General features: G+C 48.3%; 2 protein-coding genes across 2 annotated transcripts; both read left to right on the top strand.

Annotated features, from left to right (window-relative positions):
- Positions 1 to 4,496: 4,496 nt before the first annotated feature.
- On the top strand, positions 4,497 to 8,927 carry LOC104518800 (keratin, type II cytoskeletal 4). Its single transcript, XM_010176133.1, has 9 exons — positions 4,497 to 5,012; positions 5,631 to 5,848; positions 6,847 to 6,907; positions 7,128 to 7,223; positions 7,331 to 7,495; positions 7,715 to 7,840; positions 8,057 to 8,277; positions 8,510 to 8,544; positions 8,653 to 8,927. The coding sequence occupies exons 1-9, from the start codon at positions 4,497 to 4,499 to the stop codon at positions 8,925 to 8,927; spliced, it is 1,713 nt and encodes a 570-aa protein (XP_010174435.1).
- A 5,732-nt stretch (positions 8,928 to 14,659) lies between these two features.
- On the top strand, positions 14,660 to 18,542 carry LOC104531285 (keratin, type II cytoskeletal 3-like). Its single transcript, XM_029087016.1, is given in 7 exon segments — positions 14,660 to 15,283; positions 15,938 to 16,152; positions 16,383 to 16,443; positions 16,703 to 16,798; positions 16,973 to 17,137; positions 17,981 to 18,112; positions 18,324 to 18,542. Coding segments are annotated over 7 exon segments (1,512 nt in total).
- Positions 18,543 to 18,981: the final 439 nt, after the last annotated feature.

Here is an 18,981-nt window from a genome sequence, read left to right as displayed (position 1 = left end):
GGCTTTTCCAACCCAGGAAATTCTGGGATTCAGTGTGATGTTCATCTGACTTCCTGGCAGCACCTCAGGCCCAGCGGGATGTCAGGGGACAACGGCTGAGGTGACACCCAACGGAGACGCCGGTGCTGCATCAGCCAAAACCATTTAATGACAATTTAATTTAACCACCACCATGACAAGAACCCAAGAACCATTCCTGTGACCGGGATCTCATTCCAAGGACCACAGATCCCCAGGAGAAGGGGGGGGTTTCCTCTCAGCTCCACCTTCCCAGCAGCAGCGTTGGCTGCGCGGAGGCTCCGGCGCCCGCGGCTCTTCGCTCTCTTTACTCTCTGCAATCGCAGCTCTGACAGGATCCGAAGGTCCCGCCCGTCTTCTGCAACCACCCGCTTTGATCTCCCATGGGACCCACCTTGTTATTTCTCCTTTTATGATTCCCAGCTCACGTCCCAGCCCTGCAATTTGCTCGCTCAGTAATTGCTGGTTGAGCAGCCGGGTGTCTCCTGCTCCTTTACTGGTTGACAAAGTGGAGTTTTCTCCATTGAACGTCATCCCAGTGTAGGTTTGGGGTGAAACTGGGTTCGTTTGGACTCACTGGTTTTGTTCTGGTTGAGGTTACTGGTTAGGGTGCTGCAGCTTGGATGCTGCTGGTGCTTTGAGCTCCTATTAGTGGTCCTCTCTCTTGTTGGGACCCCTGTGGATGTGGATATCCCAAATTTCCACCTCTGGGCTTGACACATGAGGTTGTCCAGAGTATTTTTTAACCCCCCAGTGGGGACACATCCCCTCTTCCCACCTCTCTTTGCTGGAGGAGGAGCTGGTCTGTGGGTGCAGCTGCTGATGAACCATCAAAGAGCTTCGTGGGACTCACTCACCATCCTGGTTTAATTCCTCTCTTTCTTCCCTCTGCTTTGCATGTGAGACCTGGTCCGTGGGGAGAACAAAGACCACGACCAGAGAGCCCAGCGTCACCCTTTGGAGAGGGGCTGCCCAGGCTTCGATGCCCATTGATGGCTTTGAGAAGCTTCCATGGCTCTGAAATATTCCCAGTATAAAACTGGTGTTGCAATGGAGGAACTGTGCTGCTTCCAGCATGGTGATCCCTGTGATCCTGAGTGATGCTGAGCACCATCAGCTCCCAGTTGGGATAAATCCCAGTGTCCAGGCACGATGTCTGGTGCAGGAAGGGGTCACATCCTGCCATGGTTCATCTCCTGCTCCTCCATCCACCTGGAGACCCTCGTGTCCTCATGTGGGGATCTACCAGCAGATGAGGGATGACCCCATGGCACATGAACCAGCTGCCCTGGTGTCAGTGGGGACCCAACCTGTGGGTCCCTGCCCCACAGCTGCCACCCAACGGCATCGGGGACCACAGATGCTCTGGCTGCACCTCAGATGTCCCTGCACCCAACTGTCCTGCTGTGGCCTCGTGGAGCCCTGAGCAAGTTTGGTCAGCTCGTTACAGAAATGCAGCCGTAGACATTAGCGGAGCCACAAAGCCTCCTGAGATCAAGGCTTCACCTCTGGGCCAGGGTTAGGACGTGAAGAAGTTGGTTATTTATATCTTGCCATGGGAAGAACCTATTTTCTCCTCCCAGCATCTCATTCAAGCCTGGCCCAGCAAAGCTCTTGGGTGTGTGTGTAAGTCTGGGAGTTTGTCCGCTGTCCTTAGGGAGAGGAGAAACCTCTTGGAAGGTGGACTTGTGGGTGGGCATTGCTGGAGAGCCATGAAGATCAATGACTGGTGAGCTCCTGGACACGTTCAATGGGGTGTCCAGGTCCTCAGTGATGGAACCATGTGGATTTAAATCCAGCAGAAACCTGATGTTGAGATTTTATCTGGATTTTTGGTGTAGGAAAGAAGGTCTTTAGGAGGAGGACTCATGTCTCCTGTGTTTGGAAACATCTAATCTCTGCTGCACGGCAGCTTCACTACCCTGATGGCTCTTGCGAGGAGAGAGGAATTGCTGGAATCTGACTTCTCCTCCCAGCCAGCCCTGGGGGAGGCAAGAGAGGAGGTGCCAGCAATTAAAGCCGGGCTGGGTTGTCCTGTGGGCTCTGTCTCCGCTCCCTGCCCCATGGCTCTGGGAGGAAGGTCATCTCCCATCTCCACAGCGTGCTTCCCACTCTGGGATGCTCATCTCAAAACTTTGCTGCAGCTGGGTCACTCCATCCAGGTGCTGGGTGGGTGATGGTGGCCAACGATGGGTCCCAAGGAGACGTCGCTGTGTCCAAGTATGTTCATCGGAGTATCCAAGATGTTCAACCTTGGGATGCAGGATGGATTTAGGAAGGAGCCCCAATTTCCCAGCAAGGTTTTCCCACCCTACCATGGTGGGGCAGGACTTGATGGGTGTAGCAGGGCTCTTTGCTGGCCCAACAGTTGGCTTCTTGGGCAAGCACCTAGCTGGTGGTGAGCCGGGAGCCGTGCCAGGAGCCGGTGGCGGAGCCACCCTGGGAACTCCCGGCAGCTACACTCTCCTCCTGGGCTCCAACAGGTTCATTCAGTTTCTCAGCAGCTTTGCTGGTTGCGTAAGGTCGGGGAGATGCAGCCACCACCTCCTTTCCCTCTGGCCAGAGCTGAGTTCAAACTGCTCCTCTTCTCTCCCCATCCACGTCCTCACCATGAGCTGGAAAATGGGGGAAGCCAAAGCCTGGGGGAGGGAGAAGGTTTCCGGGTGGGAACGGGGTGTGTGGGGTTCTCGTTGCCAAAGGGGAACATGGAATTTCCTCGTTCCCTGCAATGAAAATCCCCTTGGGCTGAAAATCCTCCAGTTTGAGGAACTCTGGGTGAGGTTCAGGAGGACAAGTCCTCCCTTCCTACAGCTGCACCCGGCTCCAGATTTGCATGTTTGCAGACAAAAAATTCCAAAAGCTAAAGGTGAACAGGGTCGGAGGTGAAACTGGTTTCCCCAAACTTCTCCCATCGTCAGCGTCTCCGATAAAAGGGATAATTACAGAGTTGGGGTTTTATTGCCCTGGCTTCAGCTTGTGGTTTTGGGGGGGGAAGGGGAAGTTTGATGGCTTTTTATTTGATTTTGAGCGGTGGGGTGAATGGGGCTCCTCGGTTGGGAGGGATCTGCAGCCACCTCTGCTCATTAACATAGAAATTAAAAGCTGTTAAGCAATTAAGTGGTAATTTATTTTTCTTTTTAATTTTTTTTTAACAATGCGAGCTCATTAATGGGTTGGGGTGGGAGTGGCTTTGCCAAAGGCCACGTGCTGTGGAGGGGGCTGGTGACCCTGCAAGGAGTATCTGAGATCATAGAATCCCAGACTGGTTTGGGTTGGAAGGGACCTTCAAGCTCATCCAGTCCCAACCCCCCTGCCAGCAGCAGGGACACCTTCCACTAGACCAGGTTGCTCAAAGCCTCATCCAACCTGGCCACAAACACTTCCAGGGAGGAGCATCCACAGCTTCTCTGGCCAACCTGGGACACTGTCTCACCACCCTCACACCAAAGAATTTCTTCCTCACATCTCATCTAAACCTCCCCTCTTTCAGCTTAAACCCCTTTGCTCAGCTTTGGGATACAGGATGGATTTGGGAGGGAGCCCCCATGTCCCAGTGATCAGGAAATATCCCACAAGGAAACTTCCAGCCCAGGAAGGACCAGGATCTGCGGTCACAGACACGGGGCAGAGCTCCTCAGGCAGGTGACAACATCTTGACCCTGTTGAGATACGATGAAGAGTGTGCAACATGGAAATATGGAGCTATTTGGGTCTCTGCAGACCCCTCCGTGTCCCTCCAGGCTCAATCCACTAATCAGAAAGATCTAAAATGACTTTAAAACCTTCTTCAAAAGTGTTTCTAAGTTTTCTTTATGGACAGAAAACTCATTTGATCACCCTGCCAAGGACTAAAGCTCTCTGGTTGTGAAATAGTTTTTTTGGACAACCCAAGTCAAACCTCCCTCTGAACAAGAGGTTGAACCCGAGTGCATCTGAGGGTGTGATTGAGAAACCAGGTGGTGGTTTTTTTTTGGGGGGGTTTGTTTCTTTTTGTTGGATTTCAGTGAACCAAACACCTGCCTTCAAACTCCAAATGAGTGATTTACCTAAAACAAGGGTCTCTCCTCCAGGGTGTAACACCTCAAAGAATTTGTAGTGCTTTGTCATTGCCACCAGAGGCTGAGGGAGGCTGGTGATGACTTGACAGCTGCATCTGAAGGAATTTGATTTGGAGTTGTGCTTCCAACGCCAACAATAACTTTTGTTTTTCTTTGCTCTCCAAGGGAGTGTTTCGAGGCAGGTCATGGTGGTGGCAAAGAGAAGAAGGCATCTTTCCAAACCCTAAACCAAAGAATAGAATTAAAAAAAATAAGCCATCTCCACTCCCCTGACACCCGGCCAACTCCTTGAGCACATAAAAAGGGGCCCCTCAGCCACTGCACCCACAGGACTCACCTCCTCCTGCCTTCAAACCTCCTCCTGCACCTCATCGTTCGGCTCTTCTCTCTTCACGGGTTGACTGCTGGAGATCTGTCACCATGTCTCGCCAGTCCTGTGGTCTCGGCAAGGGCTTCAGCTCCAGCTCCGCTTGCTTTGGAGGGAAGAACAAGGTCACGTTCAGCTCTGTGTCCCGTGGAGCATGCAGAGGACCTGGCAATGCTGGTGGCTTCAGCAGCAGAAGCCTCTATTGCTTGGGAGGGAGTAAAAGCACCTCTCTGGGAGGATTCGGTGGTGGTGTCTGCAGAGGTTTCGGGGCTGGTGGCCAAGGAGGCTTTGGCTATGGCTATGGTGCTGGGGCAGGACTTGGTGGCAGCTGTGGCTTTGGTGGAGGCCTCGGTGGTGGTTTTGGTGGCTTTGGTGGAGGATTTGATGTCGGGATGGGAGGTCAAGGTTTTCCTCCTTGCCCACCGGGTGGCATCAGGGAAGTGACCATCAACCAGAGCCTGCTGACCCCACTCAACCTTGAAATCGACCCTGAGATCCAGAAGGTGCGAACACAAGAGCGGGAGGAGATTAAGCAGCTCAACGACAAATTCGCTTCCTTCATTGACAAGGTGAGAGTGGTTCCAACCTGGGGCTGGGAGGTGGAGGGCTGAGCTCACCATGACTGGTGCTGGTTGCAATTGTTGTGAGATACCCATCCCATAATATCCAGAGAGCCAAGCCTTGTCCAGGCTTCCCCAAAGAACCTCTGCAGATAGAGAGATGGTGGCTGGAGAAGTGATTTCCCCAAGGTTATGGAGAAACCCAGGAATAGGATCCTTGGTTCTTAAGACCACGGTGCTGGTACTAAGCTGTGGGACCATGTACCTACACACAGAGCATCCTCAGAGGAGTCTCTGCTGATGGCTTCTGTCCATCCATGGGCTGAAGGACTTTGGGTGTTTTGACCTATTTTTAAGGAGAAGATGCTGAAGCTATGAAGTTCACCGTGTTTCTTCTATTTAGAGACTGTGAGACTGGAGAGGGAAGGGGACCCAACTTTACCCACTTGTCCTAGAGCTGTGGTCCCACCTGTCCAGTGGGACCTTGGAGTTATTGCTCACTGGAGATGAGACTAGGCAGGAAGATTAAACAAAAAAACCCCAACAATATGGAAAACATGGAAAAAAATTCAAGATGCGTTTGAGAAGAGTCTGATTCTTTTTCTACCCACCCCTGCAACCATTTAGGTCCGGTTCCTAGAGCAGCAGAACCGAGTCCTGGAGACCAAGTGGAAACTCCTGCAGGAACAAGGTGGCACAGGGCTGGGTGGCAGGAACCTCGACCCCATTTTTGAAACCTATGTCAGTGGGCTGAGGAAGCAGCTGGACTGTCTCTCCAGCGAGAAGCATCAGCTGGAGTCAGAGCTGAAGAACTTCCAAGATATGGTAGAAGACTTCAAGACCAGGTATGTTGTTCTCGGTGTAGTTATGGTTGGGTTACCTGGTGGTGAAAATCTAGGGATCAAAACTCACTTAGAACAGTCAGAAAATGGAAAGAACCATGAGAATTTGGGGATATTTCAGTCCTTTCAATGATTAGCAAATGCAAAAGCTTTCGGGGAAGTTTTCCTCAGCTGGGTTTGGACAAAAGGTGGTGACTTCTCAAGATATTTCTCAATATGTGTTGTTGTCTGAGTTGTGCTTCTCACCAAAGCAGGATCCTCTACTGTTTGTCTTCCTCACTTAAGAATCCATGACATTCTGATTTAATGAACTCTTTAGATCAGTTGCTACATCCTACTAGAGTTTCCTCACAGATTTCCTTATGGATTCCTTCCCATAATATCCTTCGTGATTTGAAGTGTAGAACTTTCTTTGGAAAGATGATGTTGGCCAAAAAAAAAAGAAAAAAAAAAGAAAAGATTTTTTTTTCCTACTATTCTATATTAGATTAATTTGTCCAGTTGGGAAAGGAAGAACAAAGCCCAGAGAGATGTTTCCACCAAAGGAATTACAAAAAATGGTGGAAAACCAAGTCTGGGACTCATCAGGATCAACCAAACCTGTTACTCTACTGAGGTTACAGGTTGAAAATTGACTTTGTTTTGGGCATCATCTCCACCACTCAAGTCTCTGCCCCAATGACCAGTTGGAGATAGCTCATGTTGAGGACCTGAAGGTCCTTGAGTCTTGTAGAAAGAGTTAGAGTGGCCACAGCCACCAGGACTTGGTGTAGGTAGAGGCAGGATTCCTCTTCTCAGGCTTTCTTCAGCAAGGCATTGGAGATGGCAGGAGCCAGGACCTGTCTAGAAAGGCAAAGTGCTGTTGCTAGTCCATAAATCTCGCTCATGGCAGGTCTATTTTTGCTGCGTTCATTAGTCTGAGGCCAAGAGCTTCTAGTTGCCAGCAGCAGCCAGAGCCAAAATAAGCGGAGAGATTCAATCTCCCTCGTTATAATCAACAGGTACGAAGAGGAAATAAACAAGAGGACAACTGCGGAGAACGATTTCGTGCTCCTAAAAAAGGTAAAATACCTTTTTTTTAAAAAAAAAAAATAAAAATTCAAAGGCACATCTTGGTTCTGAGGGTTGTCCTGAGTCCCTCAAACCTGGTTCCTTCGACATAAACCAGGACCCCTCCATGTCTGTGCCACAGGGAAACGGAGCAGCATAGGGCTCAGGATGAAATGTCAGATAAAAGGGTGGGCGTTGGGTGGAAGGTTTTCACTTCCCATATCTCCTGCAGGATGTGGACGCAGTCTACATGACCAAGGTGGAACTTCAGGCAAAATTAGATTCTTTGGCAGATGAGATCAACTTCCTGAAGTATCTTTATGAAGTGGTAAGTGGTCCAACTGCTCTTTGGAGGGGGATGTTGGGGTGGAGAAGGGTTGTGATGCTGTAAGGGAATTATGTCAGGGCTAAAGCCAGGTCTGGTGTGGATTCCAGGAGCTGTCTCAGATGCAGAAGGCTGTTTCTGACACCTCTGTGGTTCTCTCCATGGACAATAACCGATGCCTGGACCTGGACAGCATCATTGCAGAAGTCAAAGCCCAATACGAGGAGATTGCCAACAGGAGCCGACTGGAGGCTGAGTCTTGGTACCGAAGCAAGGTGAGTGCTCCACACCTTGTTTGTGATCTTGGATGGATGAGGAGGTGGAAGAGTTTCTGGTGGGAGCTCAGACTATGCTGAAGCCTGGGATGTTACTGGTATTGATCTAGCCAGACTGGAGCTAGCGTATGCCTGCTTGCCTTGACTTGCACGGGGTGGTACATCGTGAGGAATCACTTTTGGTGGACCTAACGTGCTCCTCTCACTTCTGTCTACCAGTATGAAGAGCTGCAGGTTACTGCTGGGAAACATGGAGACAGCCTTAAGGACACAAAGATCGAGATCTCTGAACTCAACCGAATGATCCAGAGGATACGGGCTGAGATTGAGAGTGTGAAGAAACAGGTAGGGGTGGATTTTTTTTTTTTAAGAAATGGGTGTGAGCTCTTGGCAACGCTCTTCAGAACTTCCCTCAAAACAAACAGTCTGGTCACAGTCACTGTAAGTGGGAGGGAACTTGCTGTATTTGTGAACAGCTGAGCCCAAGTGGTCTGGGATCATGACTTCATCTCTGACTGGTTGCTCCTACCCCACTCATCACATCCACATCTTGTCATCCAGTGTGAAGCTCTGCAGAGCTCCATTGCGGATGCTGAGGAACGTGGTGAAGTGGCCCTCAAGGATGCCAAGGCCAAACTGACTGAATTAGAGACAGCTCTGCAGAAAGCCAAGGCTGACCTGGCCCGGCAGCTCCGTGAGTACCAGGAGCTGATGAACGTCAAGCTGGCCCTGGATGTTGAGATTGCGACCTACAGGAAGCTGCTGGAAGGAGAGGAGTGCAGGTGGGTGAGGATACAGCCAGAGCTTGATGGCATCTGGCTAAATCTATGGGAAGAAAGTGGCACATCACCTCTCCTCTGTTAAAATATCAGTAATGTTACATTAGCTATGAACTATTGTCCTATAGCTGCTGTTATTTGTGCCTATGGTCTGATGGACCAAGCCTGGCTTCATTAAGCTGGACCAGTCCAGATGTTCTGTCTGGAGGTGACACCCTGTCTCTTTTCCTTGCAGGATGTCTGGAGAGTGTCCAAACACCGTGAGCATCTGTAAGTAACGTTCCCCGATCCCAGGGGAGCACAGTGGGCTGGGATTGATGCTCCAAAACTTTATGGTGGCATCAGAGGTAACCTTGTACCTTCTGTTCTTCTCTGCAGCTGTGGTGGGAGGTGGCAGCAGCTCTGTGGGAGGTGGATATGGCAGCGGACTGTGCCTTGGAGGAGGAGGAGGAATCGGATTCGGTGCTGGAAGTGGGAGAGGCATCTGTAACACCGGCGGTTCTGGCTTCTGCTACAGCCTTGGAGGGGGTGGATTTGGTTCTGGGGGGGCAGGATTGTGCTCTACAGGTGGAGGGTCTAACTCAGCGGCAGTGGGGTCTGGCACCATCCTGAAGAAGACCACCAGCTCTGTGTCTGTCAGCCGGAGGGTCTAGGAAAAGCAAGTTATCTCACCCCTTCCCATCACCCAAAGGAGAAAGGAAGCAAATTTCATGATGGCCACCACCACCCCTTCTTTGCCAAGGTGGCAACCATCTCTTTCATTTTAAACCTCCACCAACCCTCAGAAACTGCACAGAAAAGTAAAATACAGCTGAAGTCACCAGCTAGTGACTGAGATTCTCAACAGGGTTTGAGAACAACTTGGTTCCCCGACGCTCCCCTCGAGACACTGCAAAGCTGCTGGTCATCAAGGTGGTGGGACTCATTTGGAAGCAGGATCTGCCCATCTTTTGGAAAGCCCCAAACACAGCTGGGATAAGCAGCGTGGTCCAAATGAGAGGTGTCCTGTCAGTGACAGGTAGAGGGGACAGACCCATGTGCTGCTCAGAGAACTGGCATCTTGTGAAGCCCATGGAAAAGCAAAAGCTTGACTTCTTTCAAGATCTTGTGCTGGATCCAGATGTGGTGCAACTTTAATCAGCGCTACTCATCAGCCAGGGCTCGAAATCCAAAACAAGAATTTCCTCATGGTGACTAGTCCCAGCTGAAGACATTTCTTACCCCACTGCAGGTTTATATTTGTTATTTGTATTTTTTAAGCAAGATACCAACAGTTTCACCCGTGTCCTTCAGAAGCTCTTGGCAGGTGTTTAATTTTGCTCAGGTTTTACCTTTTCCTTGTGATCATGGAAACAATTGCTCTTGTTTGCTTAAACCCTTTCTCCTTTGGCGTGTGACGTACCCGAATAAACACTAGAGGCAGTAACCTTGTGTGGTTTTTCTCTCTGACCAAAGAGTTTCGTGTTGCAACAAGACTCTTCTTTTGCTGAGATCTCCAAGTCTTACCTGACTTTCTCTTGCCCTTTGAAGTCTACATTTAAAAGAACCAAAGCGAACGTGTAGCTTGGTCTCCTGTCCTTCTCACCCCCCTCTCTCTCTCTCAAAGAATTTGGATAGCTGTAAGTTTGGCAGGAGGGTGAGGGAGGTCTTGCAGGGGTGAGGTGGTTGGGGTGGCAAAATTGCTGGGTCAGGTTGTGCTGGTTGTCCCCAGCTGTGAAACACACGGCGTTTTTTGGAATAGTATTTGTGGGAACGAGCAGTGTGGCAGGAGAGAAAGTAGCAGCTGAGGTCAACTGGGCTGCTCTTCTTCTCTACCCTTCTGTTGGGTGTCTTGGGTGACAAAGGCAGTTGGTCCTGTTAGAGCAAAGCAGACTTTAGGACTCTGTTGATGTTAGGAGACCGTTCTCACTTCTCTTCCTGAGCCCTTTCCTTGCTTGTGTTGGCCAACTTGGGACATTCCCTAGCTAATCCACCTCTGACTGACCACTGCCTCCAAGCACACCACTGACCTCTCCTTGTGCTTCCCTGTCCTCCAAAGTGGTCCCAATGCTGTTGTGCCCACAGCTGATGCTGTCATGGCAAAGACATTGCACAGCCCTACGTGCTTTTGGAGCATCCTGTAAGGGATGGTGTGGAAGAGGGAAGGGTGATCATCACCCTTCCAGCTAATTCAGAGTTAATTCCTCAGTACCTGTGATGATGGAGCCAGCCCTGCAGCTTTCACTGTTGTCTGGACTGGCCAGGGATCCATGGGTTTCGTTTAAGGCATCTCCAAAAAGCTAACCAAGACCATGGGAAGAGCAAGATCTCAACCCTACCTCTCCACAAAAGTAGAATATTTTTGATGACCTGTAGATTTAGAGCCAAAAACGCCTCGTGTGGTTTGACCTCTTACTCAGGAGACCTTGAATCACATCCCTGGTCAACCGCAGACTCGCTCTGCGATCCGGATGAGTCATTTCATTTATCCCATGCTCTGTTCCCTGTTTGTAAATGCTTGAGACATAAACGTACCAGCCGCTGTGGAATGTCACGACGCTGCCAGCAAAGACATGTAACTGCTTGGACGAGGAGATGGTTTGGGCAATGGTTAAATCTTCTAGTGAGTTGTAAAAGGGACCTGAGATGGCGTTGAATGAAAAAGACATCTGCTTCCCTCAGAGTCACCCCAAACGAGTTGCCTCTGTGTAAACTTGCCTCCAGCAAAATAACTCCTGACATCAGGACAGATGATGAAGAACAAAAAGCTTCTGGATGTGGACAAATGCTGGAGCTAAAACACACAGACACAAAAAGCCTTTACCTTTTGTTCCTATGATTGCACCAGCAATTAGGAGAAAATTCTCTCGGGCTGGACAGAGATGTGACATAATTTCTGCCTTTTGTAGGAGGAGAGAAAACATTTTACGTGGCCTGAAATAAGTTTCATTTAATTTTGTTTGAAAAGTCTTCTTCTAAAGCACGGTGAAAACACTTAGATGTCAAGTGTTTTATGGAAAGTGTGGGAATTAAATGCTTTGCTTTGCTTTTTTTCCCCCAGAATTTCTCCCTTTTTGTGGTTGAAGACTTTTCCTAAGTTCAGTGCAGGTCAACTGATGGTGCTGCTGCTGAAATGAACCTTTTCCTCCAAGTATTCAAGGCTTGAGCAGCTTTTCCTGCCTGTTTATTTTCATAGACTCATAGAATAATTCGGGTTGGAAAGGACATTTAAAAGCCATTTTCCTTCATTAGAGCTTTGGGTACCACAATGTTGTTTGAGATCCCCCACAATCTAAAGCTGCTTATTGCATTTGAACCAGGTGATGATGTTGATATCCAAATCCCAACTCGATTTCCTAAACTTGGCTGGAAAAGCAGCCGTGACTCAACGAGCGCGTTATCTAAACACGGGCCGCTCGGGACTCCAGAGTTGTGCTGACTCTAACACATCTCTTCCCAACACGGCTGGGAATGGGAAAACTTTCTGATCACGTCGTCCCGCCCACAGAAAAAGAAAAAAAAAACCCCAACCAAACAACAACAACAACAAAAAACCCCCCCCAGAAAAACATAACCACGGATTTGGTAACGCAGACGGAGACATCGTTAAATGCGTATGCGCACATACGTGATTATATCTATAGTAGCTACAAACCCAGCACCCTCCTGAACCTTGTGGTGTGGCAGGGGGTGGTGGAATGTATTTGACTGGTAAATCAGGAGCAGAGTGTGTTCACGGCCTGAGTTTGTAGAGATGGTGCTGCCATGTCTTGCCTGGGATTTGCTTCTCTTCTAGACGGGAAGGGCTGTTGAGAGATGGCTCTTGCTTTCGCCCCAAGAGGGAATCAGATGTTTGTCAAGTCTTTTGGCTCATGGTTGTAGTGATGTTTGAGGTTGTGCTTCAAAACCTCCCGGGCTCGGCAGGTGTTAGTCCCAACAAAGTCTTGCTGAAGACCAACAAGCCATATGGGACCTCCTCAGTCCATGGTCTATAAACCACGCTGCACAACCACCAAGCCCCCTGTCACACAGAATTACAGGATGTTGGGGATTGGAAGGGACCTCGAAAGATCATCCAGTCCAACCCCCCTGCCAGAGCAGGAACCTCAATGAGATCACACAGGAAGGCGTCCAGGTGGGTCTTGAATGTCTCCAGAGAAGGAGACTCCACACCCTCCCTGGGCAGCCTGTCCCAGGGCTCTGGCACCCTCACTGGAAAGAAGTTTCTTCTCAAGTTGAAGCAGAACCTCCTGTGTTCCAGCTCACACCCATTGCCCCTTGTCCTACCATTGGGCATCACTGAGAAGAGCCTGGCTCCATCCTCCTGACATTCGCCCTTTACATATTGATAAACATTAATGAGGTCACCCCTCAGTCTCCTCTTCTCCAAGCTAAAGAGCCCCAGCTCCCTCAGCCTTTCCTCAGCAGGGAGATGCTCCACTCCCTTCATCATCTTGGTGGCTCTGTGCTGGACTCTCTCCAGCAGTTCCCTGTCCTTCCTGAACTGTGGGGCCCACAACTGGACACAATATTCCTCCCACAATAGTCCTCCCCATCCCTTTGGTCTCACAGTGACATTTTGTTATTATATATATATATTTTTAGCCCTCTCCATCCCCTGATCCACTTCCCTGTGTGCTCACGAATCTGTGCTGGTGCTGGGGAGGGAGGAGGGACTAGCAGTCATGTTTTTCAGTGGAAATGTCAGTTTAGCTGTGTGTTATGTCAAGGTCCAGGTCCCTAGGCAATTTTGGTGTCTGGGTGATATTTTTAGAAGTATTTAAACATCAGAAGATACCAAGAGTTGCTAGTGTGGATTTTCAAGAAGCACTTAATTACCTGTGTCCTATGGGAACCTCTGAGAACCTTGCTAGACAGCTAACAGCACAGTTAGATCCCTCAATAGACAGAAAGATTTTTGAACGTCAACTTTTCTGAAGTGGCTTTTAAAAAGTTGAAAATTGCTACAAAAGGGAATTTCTCCATAAAAATAATAATAATAAAGACAGCGATTGTTATTTGATAAGCAGGTTTCTGCAAGACAAAAGGATGAATACATGATGGGTCATAGTCTTATTCTTGCAAGTTTAACTCCTAAGCTAATCCTTTCCCCATATGGCACCAAACCCAGAGTATTCTGATCAGCTTCTGCCTTTTGGAAGCCTGGTGACCACTTTCAAATAAGCTTTTGAAGGATACCTGCCCATGTTCTTGAAGTAGAACTCAACACAGCTTCTAAGAGCATTATGTCTGCCAAAAATATATTTGCATATAAATACAGAAGTAAGCCAGGCAGCTGAAAAACATGCGTTTCCTCAAGTGAAAGTTATTGTGTCCTCTGTTCTCCTCGTTTCCATGTGTCTCTACAAATGAGCTGAGCTCTCCAGCATCCTCTGCCTGGCTAATTGCATTTAAATAGTTATGGGAATTATGATGTGGGCAGCATGATTTTGCATGCCTCCTTCTCTCCGTCTATTCTCAGAGCTGGCTGTCCATCTGCCCACACTTCCCACTGTAGCAACTGGGCTCCCAATGTCTTCTCTGCCTCTTCTCATGGTCTTGAAGCTTTCAGAAAATCCCAAAGGCATTTCCCAACTGTGATATTTGTGGTGTTTCTTCACTGGTGCTGAGACTATCTTGGCATGAAGACTCCAGGACTCACTTTCAGTAAGAGTTTGGTCCAACAATAAATGAATTTCCAGTGCCAACCATCACTCCAGTATCTCGTTTCTGGTAAGGTTTTATTTATCAAAAAGACACAGAGCCTCATCAAAACGCAATTTGCTGAGCCCTGGCTCTAGATTGAGAAACTACTGCAAGCCAAAGGCAATTTTCCATGTAAAAAGAAGACTAAAGGGTGTAACATAGGTGTGTTTTGGGAATTGTGAAAGCCATGCTACAACTTGGCATGAACCACGGTGCTTGGCTGCCAATGGGGCTTTGGAGTGGAAGATCAAAATAAAGATAAACATAAGCAGGGAAACAACCACAATGGATGAAAGGTGAAAAAAAAAGAGACTGGAGTATCCTACAGAGACTGTTACTCTACCACAAAAGTGTAAGACCTCTTAGTCATCGAGTGTTGCCGTTTGGTAGACACAGTTGTAGCATTTATTTTTCATTTTCTCCTGCATTAGAGGGTGTGTTTCTGGGTAGGGTGAATGTTTGGCAAATTGAAGATGAAAATCTGTAAACCACACCACGCTGATGAAGACAGTAACTGTCTCCTCCTTCACGCCCATGCAAACCCAGCCCACCTCCAGAAACAGATAAAAGAAAGCGTCGACTGCCCTCCAGTCAGAGGGACTCACTTCCCTTCTCCTTGCACTCGTCTCCTTGCAGCACAACTCCATTGATCTTTCTTAACTCCTCGATTTTTTTTTGACTCCACTCGGAAGAAACAATCATGTCTCGGCAATCTGTCTGCAGAAGCTTTGGAGGAGGGAGTAGAAGGGGCTACAGCTCTTGCTCTGCCATCGGTGGTGGCTTTGGAGGAGGTGGCGGCAGAAGCAGGAGCAGCTACAGCTCGTTCTCTGTGTCCAGGGGATTTGGAGGTGGAGGACGTTGTGGAGGGTTTAGCAGCAAGAGTCTCCATAACATAGGTGGCAGTGGAAGGATTTCCATGGGTGGATGTTATGGTGGTGGAGGATACGGAGGCAGAATGGGTGGCTTTGGTGGAGGCTATGGAGGAGGACTAAGCAGCTTTGGAGGAGGAATGGGTGGAGGAGGAATGGGTGGCTTTGGAGGAATGGGTGGTGGTGGAGGAATGGGTGGCTTTGGTGGAGGAATGGGTGGTTACAGTGGAGGAATGGGTGGTGGAGGAATGGGCGGCTTTGGTGGACCAGGCTTTGGCATGGCAGGCTTTGGTGGCCCCGGTAGAGGTGGCCCTGGAATCCAGCCAGTGCAGGTTGACTCAACCCTCCTACAGCCAGTCCATGTAGAGATTGATCCCCAAATCCAGCAAGTGAAAAACCAGGAGAAGGAGCAGATCAAGACTCTTAACAATCAATTTGCCTCTTTCATTGATAAGGTGAGAGGGTGGGACTGCATCTAATTAAGGGTCAAAACTGGGAAGAACTTTCAAGTTCTGCAGAAAGGTTGTCCTTTTTGAGCTAAAGAGCAGCAGGCTGAGAAGCTTGAGCAGACTCTTTTCATTAAGCACTGCGAGGGGAGAGATGAGAATCTCTCTTCCATACGAGATCAAAGCGATGTCTTCAGGGCTTTAATCCAGCCTGTTGCACCAGGCTCAACCAAGAGCAAGCAAGCTCAATGCCTCCAAACATCTACAGGTTTCAGGCACAAATTTTCTCTCCTCTACCATTCTCTTTCCAATTCCTCTCCCATTTAATTATTCACTAATATATTAATATTTTATTTTCTCTTTGTTTTCAAATATCCAGGCTTTTAAATCTAGACTAGAAATTCCTGTGATGGGAACATCCTTGGAGCTACTGCTCCATTTAAAAGCTCCTTTGACTTGAATATGATTTTGGAATTTCCTCCTTTTTCCAATCTTAGAGTTTAGGCAACAACAAAAATAATAATAATAACAAACAAACAAAAAATGAACCTGTTCTCTCATTGTCATGCAAAGGAGAATCTTTTTTAGATGATGAAAGAGGTGCCTTGGCTGCTGCTGCTGTTGCCCATGTGATGGTTGAATACTCCATGTCTTGGCTTTCAGGTCCGCTTCCTGGAGCAACAGAACAAAGTCCTCTCCACCAAGTGGGAGCTCCTCCAACAACAAGGGCCTACAGGGCCAAGGAAGAATCTTGATGCCCTCTTTGAAAATTACATCCAGAACCTGAGGAGGCAGCTGGACTCAATCTTGTCACAGAGGGGACAGCTGGAGTCGGAGCTGCAGAACATGCAGCAGTACGTGGAGGATTACAAAACCAAGTAAGTGCAGTGAGAGTCTAACCCAGCAAACAACTCAAGCAGCTTGGTAGTAGTTTTTCTTCACCCACATGATTTTTATGGCAATTGTGGATATAATTTTTTTCAATTTAAATATTTTATTCTGGGTTTTTTTGGGGGGTTTTTTGTTGTTTGTGTTTTTTTTTAGTTTGTTAATGTGGCCTTGGGCAGGAAGATTCTGGAAATTCAACTTATACTTTTACTTTCCATAGGTATGAGGAAGAGATCAACAGGCGCACAACTGCTGAGAATGAGTTTGTGGTACTTAAGAAGGTGAGTCACACGCGCTACAAAATGACTGCTTGAAGATCAGGCTTTGGCTGTGCTTTGAGGGAACTTGCTCACTTGCTCTTGAATGGGAATTATGGAGAGACCGTAGGATCTGTGGGCTGATATTTGAAGTCTTTTGTGTTTAATTTGCATAACTGAACAGTACCGTCACAGCTGTTACCCTTGACACAGGCTGTAATTTCCATGGTCTTGAAGGATTTCCAAGAGGAAATGAAAGTATTCCTTGTGATCTTTCCTGTAGGATGTGGACTGTGCCTACATGACTAAAGTAGAGTTGGAAGCCAAGGTGGGAGCTCTGACTGATGAAATCAACTTCCTGAGGTGCATCTACGAGGAGGTAAGAGCTCTGCCTTCCCCTGGGCTGGCTGGAGTTGTAATGAGATGTGTGGTGGCCAAAGAGGCTGAGGTTGGACTGGGTGGCCACGTGGATTTGGTCTGGAGAGGCTGCTTGGAGCTGGTGCTCTTTTGTCCCCTCCTCAGATGGTCAGGCTAACTCCGTGCTTGGTTGTAGGAACTGGCTCAGATGCAGACAATCAGCCGGGACCTGTCGGTGGTGGTGTCCATGGACAACAACCGTCACCTGGATCTGGACAGCATCATTGAGGAGGTCAGACGTCAGTATGAGCAGATTGCTCAGAGCAGCAGAGCTGAAGCTGAGGCTTGGTACCAGAGCCAGGTGAGTTGGGAAGTAGACAAGGAACCCTGGGTGATGGCTAGAGTTTGCAGATGATTTATGACCAAGTGAGATGTCTCTTTAAGCTAACCATGCTGGAGCTCATGCAAGGAAGTCTCCAGAGGAACTATGTTGCTTTTGAGGGATCTGACTCACTGTGTTGAAGGTGGCCAGAACCTCATTTTCATGCACGATACAAATCTCTCAGTAAAGATGATAAAAAATAGAATAATAGAATCCCAGACTGGTTTGGGTTGGGAGGGACCTTAAAGCCCATCCAATTCCAACCCCCCTGCCATCAGCAGGGACACCTTCCACTAGACCAGGTTGCTCAAAGCCTCATCCAACCTGGCCTTCAACACTTCCAGGGAGGAGCAGCCACAACTTCTCTGGGCAACTTGTTCCAGTGTCTCACCACCCTCACAGTGAAGAATTTCTCCCTAATATCTCATCTAAACCTCCCCTCTTCCAGTTCAGAGCCATTTCCCCTTGTCCTGTCATTAACTGCCCTTGGCCAAAGTCTCTCCCCATCTTTCTTGTAGGCCCATTAACTTGAGACATGTCTTGTAGGTACATAAACTAGAAAATGTCTTCCCAAAGGAGCTTTTAGGAAGCCAAGGGACGCTTTTTAGTGTGACTAAGATCTATTTCAAAGTACAGAACTATTAATACTTGAGTCTCAGAACCATCTTTGGTTCTGAGGATGCCCACCTTTTGCCCAGGTGGGCATCCATGACCAACGTGATAGGTGCTTGTAGCAGTACGTGTGTTATGAAACTGTTGACAAATCTTGTCTAGGCATCAGGAATGTTTCACTGATGGTTTGTTTTGTCTTGATACCATCAGTACGAACAGCTGCAGAGCACTGCTGGAAGGCATGGGGACAGCCTACGCAACACCAAGATTGAGATCCAAGAGTTGACCAGGAACGTCCAGAGGCTGCGGGCTGAGATTGAGAACGTGAAGAAGCAGGTAGGAGTTGGTTAGTGTTTCATGGGATCCTGGCATCAGATTGGACCACGAATGACCATGTGTGGAGCAGAAACTGTTTCTTCAACCACCCTTTGTTTAATTCATGTAAATGTCACCTTTTTTTTTTTCCTTGACTTCTCCATTTGAGTTTTGAGGGCTGATCCTAAAGTGACAAAATGAGATCTGAGAATCTGCCTTTTGTCTTCCCCAGAACCAGCAGCTGCAGGCAGCTATTGCTGAGGCTGAGGAGCGGGGTGAGATGGCCCTCAAGGATGCTAGGATAAAACTGGAAGAGCTGGAATGTGCCCTGCAGAAAGACAAGGAGGAGCTGGCTCGCTTGCTGAAGGGGTAACAGGAGCTTCTGAACATCAAGATTGCCCTGGATGTTGAGATTGCCATGTACAGGAAGCTTCTGGAAGGAGAGGAGAACAGGTAAATGCTTGACTTCTGATTTGAGAGGGATGTTGAGATCCAGCCCAGGCTGGATGCCTTGAGTTTGATGTCAATGGCGTAACCTCAAACCAGCTCTTTCACTTAAAATGGGTAAATATGGCCACTGGCACGCTGGGTGACATTTTGGGTGGTCAGGACTGGTAATTGGCGTACTCTGCTCACTACAGGTGGTAGAACTACCACGTAATGTCTGTTACATGGAAATTATTTAGTGAACTTGAAACCTGGAAGAACTTCATTGTAAAGAGGAATTGTCAATGCCGTCCCTCCTTAAATATTTTAGTAATATCAGAGTTGTGGATAAGGATGAAACAGGGAAAGGGTTTGATGATGAAAATGAAGTTCTCATTTTTCACAGTGAATCATTTGCAGGGTAATTAAAATTTACCTGTTTCCCTCACAGGCTCTGCAACGATGGCATG

Source organism: Antrostomus carolinensis, unplaced genomic scaffold (assembly GCF_000700745.2).
Source record: "Antrostomus carolinensis isolate BGI_N321 unplaced genomic scaffold, ASM70074v2 scaffold2399, whole genome shotgun sequence".
Classification (NCBI taxonomy): domain Eukaryota; kingdom Metazoa; phylum Chordata; class Aves; order Caprimulgiformes; family Caprimulgidae; genus Antrostomus; species Antrostomus carolinensis.
The sequence above is the reverse complement of the archived record's forward strand: the minus strand, read 5'-3'. Positions and strand labels throughout refer to the sequence as shown.

What these genes read in the sequence shown, in the direction of transcription:
- LOC104518800 (XM_010176133.1), top strand. Translation starts at nt 4,497, where the DNA reads ATGTCTCGCCAGTCCTGTGGTCTCGGCAAGGGCTTCAGCTCCAGCTCC. An exon ending in ATTTCGTGCTCCTAAAAAAG is followed by an intron (nt 6,908 to 7,127) that starts GTAAAATACCTT and finishes TATCTCCTGCAG; the next exon opens with GATGTGGACGCAGTCTACAT. An exon ending in AGTCTTGGTACCGAAGCAAG is followed by an intron (nt 7,496 to 7,714) that starts GTGAGTGCTCCA and finishes TCTGTCTACCAG; the next exon opens with TATGAAGAGCTGCAGGTTAC.